The sequence below is a fragment of the Malaya genurostris genome, chromosome 3 (genome assembly GCF_030247185.1).
Source record: "Malaya genurostris strain Urasoe2022 chromosome 3, Malgen_1.1, whole genome shotgun sequence".
NCBI classification, from domain to species: domain Eukaryota; kingdom Metazoa; phylum Arthropoda; class Insecta; order Diptera; family Culicidae; genus Malaya; species Malaya genurostris.
Window position 1 is genome coordinate 43,161,237 of NC_080572.1, and position 7,128 is coordinate 43,168,364.

Sequence of the window (7,128 nt, forward strand, 5' to 3'; positions counted from 1 at the left end):
CAGATTTACAATTCTGATAGCTAACCTGAAGAGTACGATCAGTTAAATAATTTTGAATCATTTTGATCAAATAAATAGGAAACTGGAAATCAGACATTTTTGCTATTAAACCTTTGTGCCAAACACTGTCGAATGCTTTTTCTATGTCTAGAAGAGCAACTCCAGTGGATAACCCAGAAGATTTATTTGATTTTATCATGTTCGTTACTCTGACAAGTTGATGAGTAGTTGAATGTTCATGACGAAATCCAAACTGCTCTGGTAAAAAAATTGAATTCTCATTTATATGAGTCATCATTCTTAACAAGATAATTTTTTCAAAAAGTTTACTGATAGAAGAAAGTAAGCTAATTGGGCGATAACTTGATGTTTCTGCTGGGTTTTTATCAGGTTTTAGGATAGGAATTACTTTAGCGTTTTTCCATCTTTTTGGGAAGTAAGCTAATGAAAAACACTTGTTGAAAATTTTAACCAGGAGTCTCAAGGCAACATCGGGAAGATTTTTAATAAGAATATTAAAAATTCCATCATTACCAGGAGCCTTCATGTTTTTGAGTTTCCTAATAATTGATTTAATTTCATCAAAATTCGTCTCAATAATGTCATCGTGTGATAACACTTGGGTTGAAATATGATCATACTTCAGTGAGACTTCATTTTCAATAGGACTCACAACGTTTAAATTAAAATTGTGGACACTCTCGAACTGCTGAGCTAGCTTTTGAGCTTTTTCACCATTTGTAAGAAGTATTTGATTTCCTTCCTTGAGAGCAGGAATTGGTTTCTGAGGTTTCTTAAGAACCTTAGAAAGTTTCCAGAAAGGTTTAGAATATGGTTTAATTTGTTCAACTTCTTTAGCGAAATTTTCATTTCGCAAAAGAGTAAATCTATGTTTAATTTCTTTTTGTAAATCCTTAACTATGTTTTTCATAGCAGGATCACGAGAACGTTGATATTGTCGTCGACGAACATTTTTCAACCGAATGAGCAGTTGAAGATTGTCATCGATGATAGGAGAATTTAATTTAGTTTGAGCTTTGGGAACTGAAAGATTTCTAGCTTCGATAATATAATGATTCAAATTATCAATTGCTGTGTCGATGTCCGCAGAATTTTCTAAAATAGTTTCATGATCCACATGATTTTCAATGTGAGATCTGTAATCCAACCAATTAGCTCTATGATAGTTGAAAATAGAACTAATTGGATTAATTATAGCTTCGTTGGAAAGTCTGAATGTTACAGGAAGATGATCTGAGTCAAAATCAGCATGAGTAATCGGTTCACTACAAATGTGACTTTGATCTGTTAGAACCAGATCAATTGTAGACGGGTTTTTCACGGAAGAGAAACAAGTAGGATTACTGGGATGAAGAACTGTAAAGTAACCAGCTGAGAGTTGATTATGAAGTATTTTACCATTACTGTTATTTTGCCTACAATTCCACTGGACATGCTTAGCATTTAAGTCCCCTATTACGAAAAATTTCGATCGATATCTTGTAAGTTTTTGCAAATCGCCTTTAAAGAAATTTAATTGTTCGCCGGTGCATTGGAATGGCAAATATGCTCCAGCGATGAAATAAATTCCATGAATGGTTTCAACTTCGATTCCCAAGCTTTCAATAACTTTAGTATTGAAAGAAGGTAAAATTCGATGTTTAATTTGCCGTTGGACAAAAATGGCAACTCCACCACCAATTCCAGTAAACCTGTCAAATCGATGAACCACATAATGTGGATTACTTTTCAATTTTACATTTGGTTTAAGAAAAGTTTCTGTCACAATGGCAATATGAATTTTGTGAACTTTGAGAAAATTATAAAATTCATCTTCACTCGATTTCAAAGATCGAGCATTCCAATTTAAAATATTCAAATAATTATTTAACATCACTGTTAAATTTTAAATTCATTATAATATTATTTGCAAATTTCCATCCGATTTGAAATGCTTCAAAAAGTGATGAAGTCGAATTCATTTGGATGATCATTTGAAAAAGTTGATCTTGTAGGTAGATCATTTTATTTTCAGTTTTATCGCCTAAATCGACTTCATTTAAAGATGCGAATGGCATTGAAGGAATATTTGTAGGTAGACTGCCATTAGAAGAAGATGATTTGGCCGGTCTACCTATTAATAAATTGTTTTCGTTAGAAGAAGAACTGCAAGGCGGTCCTGTGTTTTGATTATTTACATTAGAAGAAATAGGAGATAGATTTCTACCTAATATACCAGCATAACTGACATTAGAAGAAGATGATGACGAGGTCGATCTACCTGTCAATAAATTGTTTTCGTTAGAAGACGAATTGGCAGGTGCCTTAGAAGAATTTTCAGGTATGTTCTGTAAATTTAAGGTCGTTGATTTGACTTGTTGTCTAAGCGAACGAGCGTTTAAAATTTTTTCCCTGACAGGACATTTCAAATAATTGGATTTATGATTTCCATTGCAATTTGAACATGAAAATTTATCAGTGGTTTCATTCATTGGACAAACGTCTTTCGAATGCGATTTACCACAATTCAAACACCGTATATCCATATGACAATTTTTGGTTCCATGGCCGAAGCCTTGGCAACGACGACATTGCGTTAAGTTTGCAATACGATTATGCCGTTTATAATGTTCCCAATGAATTTTAATGTGGGAAATGAAACGTACTTTTTCTAAAGTTTTCAAATTGTTTACATCACTTCGATTGAAGTGTATTAGGTAAAGTTCATGGGAAATTCCAGAGCGTGGTTTAGAAGTACCATTCGCTCTTTTTTTCATAAGTATTACTTGGGAAGGGGCAAAACCAAGCAATTCTTTTATTTCATTTTTAATTTCATCAATACTTTGATCATTTGATAATCCTTTCAAGACAGCCTTGAAGGGTCTGTCTGATTTTATATCATATGAATAAAATTTATGAAGTTTTTCGGACAAATATCGAATAAGACGTTCGTAATCTTCCAATCCATCCACCAAGACTCGACATTCTCCTCTTCGTCCGATTTGAAATGAGACTTTTACTTCCGGGAGAAAAGTAGAAAGCTCAGTACGGAATGCTTTGAAGTCGGAAATCATCACCGTCACTGGTGGCATAGATTGATGTTTCTTCCCAGAACGACAAGCGTCCATTTTGGGAATTTTTGAAGAATTTTCTTCTATGTCGCTACAATCGGATTCAGGAAGAATCTCGTAAATATTGTTAGACGGCATAGGATCAACGGAAGGGAAATCCGTCCGTTGTCTTTTATTTTTACATTCAGATTCTATAAGATCGTGAATGTTATTAGAAAAATGTTGAATAACGGATTGTGATTTATTCCGTATTGAATTATTTTTAGCCTTAGGCTTGTTGCCTTTCCGGTTGGACGCAGGCATTTTTGAAATTAATGAAATTTTAAATTAAATTAACTAGGCTAAATTAGTCTTCGATTAGACTCCTAGCTAGCCTTAAAAAAGGCTGATTAATTTCTTAGTCACTCTAATATCACTCTTTGTATCACTTAGTCACTCTAATATCACTCTTTGTATCACTTAGTCACTTAGTTAGTGATTCAGGTAGCCTTGAAAAAGACTGAAGCCTTGAATCAATGAAACTCTAGGTAGCCAGAAAAAAATTCCAGGAGCCAAGAGCTATACGCGTGCGGTGCGAACGACTGTTCAACACCGACTGAGGGAAGCGTTATTGATTTAACGTCAGAATGACAACTCGCGCGTTTAGCTCAGTGTACAACGAGGTGCGAGAAGTTTCATAGACTCATTTGATATAAAGTATTAATCCAGATAGATGGAGATAGTGAATAACTGTGCTTTTTGAATTTATTTGGTAACGGATTCAGTTGGTAATTTGATTGCGGAGAAGTGCTCAGAATAATTATAATAACGAATTCCTACATTTATTCTGAGAATTATGAGTTTTCCTAGAAGTAAGTTTTAAAAAATAAAACGAATTATGTAACTAACAGTTAATCCTAAAAATTGGAAATCTACGAATTAAGGATCACGACTATTTTCTGTAAGATTTCACACATTTTTCTTAAATGATAGTTACTAAAATATACACAATGATCCAAGCAATTGGGCTTATGTGATTTTTTTCTGATTTTTATGGCCTCTCTTGTTTCAGTATACGTTCTTGACTGTTTAAAACAACAAAACGACGTTTCAAGCAGCAATGTAATTGTTTCAGACTGAACATTGGTTTATTCAACCTTTATTGAATATAAACATCAAGAATACTTATTGTAAAATTACAGTAATAGTAAAAAAACTAGCGTTGATATCAGTTCTCTGTGGTTTTAGAAGGTTGTTTTGAACCTGTCATCAATTACAAGCATCAACGCTATTTAAAGAATAACTATCTCTTTATTTCACCCAATTTCTTAAAGATGTGTACTACTAAGAATGGTTGAATCGTATAAATCTATAATTGAAGTCTTATTTTTGTTCGTTACTGATGTCTAGGAAACAATATTTTTTGACACATCTGTCCAAAAGAATAATTCACTTATTCTGTACGAAAATTTTGAAAACAAATCGGTCAACCTGTGATAAAATGAACGATTCAATGCACTAACAATAACCAACAGTAACATAAAAACAATCAATACCATATTACTATTGATTGAACTTTACACCTATGTTGTTCACCCTCATTTTCATGTTACTCAAAATGTCCTCTGCGAGCTCTTCCACCGTAGTGTATCGACACTTATGGAAGTTGTAGATGTCCACCATAAAACTAACTACTTGTTCTTTGAAGTACTTGCACACTTCTTTCAAGTTTTCATCAGGCCCAAAAAATCCCCAGGCCATGAGCGGAGACAATTGTTCCGTAATGCAGTAGAAGTGAGACATGAACCCATTTGGAAATTTAAGCATACGTTTCTTAGCTTTTAATACCGACCACACTGCCGTCGTGAGTGCTGTTTCTTTAAAGCCATTCGAAAGGAATCGGTTATTTGTGACTGCTAAAACACTGTTCGGAGGTGAGTCGATGTCTCTGAACGCATCCAAAATAATAAAATCTAGTACCACATCGTAAAATGTCATAGCTTTAACATTTCGGGATTCTAATTCTCGCTCAATATCTGGCCAATTGTCCATATTCTGCAAAAATTCCAGCATCGATTCGTATGCCACGAGAAAGTCTTTCGGATCTTTGTCTCCTAAACAGAGTAGATCGGTGAGTACTTGTCGACCGGTATCCGCAACCCAGAGGCTGTTTTTGGAATCCTAAAATATGTTTTTTTTTAAATATTTCGATTCACTTTATGGTGTTATTCAGTACCTTGAAGAGCAGTTGAAATGCTAGACGAATGCAATGCAATTTCGCATAATACTCGGCATCTGAATTGCAACCAACCATGTCAGTACGCACTGTTCGGCAGGGGATGGGTTGATCGTCTAATAGTTCTAGTGCACTTTGATACAATGGATAGCTTTCGACGTCAGAATAGATCTCACCATAGTCTTCAAATTCCCGTAAGTCAGCAACCTATGGAATTAAATCACAACATAATTTAATGAATCACAACGGAAATATTAGCAATTCCTGCAAATTATATAACAAAGTTTGGCTTCCTCAATTCAAATTTCAAGGTGCAAATGTGGCTTGAATAAGCAATTTCATCTTAAATATTTTACCTGGTCCAAAGCAGAGGCAAAGCTCTCAGCGGAATCAAAATTCGGATCTGAACTGGACCGATGTCCAGTGGACAAACTGCCCGCCCGAACGGCTTTATTTTCATCTTCTCGAAATAAGACCGACCGTTCATCCAGAAACAACAGTTCACCCTGTTCTTGCAGATTGTAGGCTGCGTCGAGTAAATTTTGCAATTCTCGACAAAATTCTTCTTGATCAGCAGTGATTCTGTTTGGTATGTCAACATCGTTTCGACCTACTAAAGCATCCTCCCAGTAGCTAATCACGGTCTCTAATGCTTCCATTCCCATCACTCCTAGTTGTTGCGGAGTGAGTGGTGTTGTTCCGCCAATTATCGGTACAGTCCCAGGTCCAGCGCCTGCAATAATTGAGCCAGAGGCGAGTGACATTCTGTCCGACAAGGCATGAATAGAACCACCAGGGCTGTAGGAACGACCGGATGCCCTGGAACCTGCTAACGAAATGATATCATTTGGGCTACGAACACTGTTTCTAGCTTTCCTTCCACCAAGTTTGCGAAGCCTTCGTTGCTGAGGTTTGGGAGTTCTGCGGCGACCCAAATAGCTGGCAAGTACTCCGAGAACGGCAACACCTGCCGTTACGGAAACAACTATCACCTAACGTAACAATTAAAATATCATTAATCGTATAAATGATTAGCTTTCCTAACTTACCTTTTGAGATGTTGTAAGATGAAATGGAAGTAGTCGTGAAACACTCATTTTAGAATGCTAAATACTATTTTTGTGGCCTATTTCCAAACTTTCACTTTCTTCCAGCGATAGCTATCAAGTACGATCGATTACACAACTGAAAATTGATTGGAAAATAGTAACCGAACAAGATTCAATACTCTATCCAGTCCATCACTAAACTGGAAATACTGAAATGTTTGATTATGTTCGCAATTGAAACATTTGTTTCCGACAAATTTCTAGGTTATTATCCGTGTGACGTATCATGTATCGTACATTCTCTCTAGTATCAGCGATGAACTTTATGTACTGTAATTATTTGTTTATTCCATTCAACCAAACAGTTTCAGAGGTATGAGAATTAATTAAGCTTATAGGACGCGTTTCCATATTTTCGAAAAGCGTAAGTAAAATTAGCTAACATCTCACGGAAAAAAATTTATATTACATGAACATACTACACGGAAATAGGACAAATTCAACTATTAAAGAAACTGATTTGACAGATTTGACCGAAATACAATAAAAAAAACATGAAAATGCATGCGTGATCTTGAAATGTTGATTATTTTTCCAATTATTTGTGCTGACATTCGCCTTCATTTTAAAAGAGGGATGATCGATTTTTTTTGTGAATGTGCACTGAAAAAAAAATTCTAGATTTATGAACAATGTTGTTTTTCGGATTACTATTTTGATAAGTAGTAACCCGAATAAAAATATTGTAGAAAAACAATACGATTTGTTGTTACAAAACCTTCCACAATTTTGC

General features: G+C 35.0%; 1 protein-coding gene across 1 annotated transcript; it reads right to left on the bottom strand.

Annotated features, from left to right (window-relative positions):
* Positions 1-4,341: 4,341 nt before the first annotated feature.
* Positions 4,342-6,863, bottom strand: LOC131436891 (mitoguardin). The gene is made up of 4 exons (XM_058605863.1): positions 6,336-6,863; positions 5,643-6,278; positions 5,287-5,493; positions 4,342-5,231 (listed from the first exon to the last, which is right to left on the bottom strand). The coding sequence occupies exons 1-4, from the start codon at positions 6,381-6,383 to the stop codon at positions 4,614-4,616; spliced, it is 1,509 nt and encodes a 502-aa protein (XP_058461846.1). The 5' UTR covers positions 6,384-6,863; the 3' UTR covers positions 4,342-4,613.
* Positions 6,864-7,128: the final 265 nt, after the last annotated feature.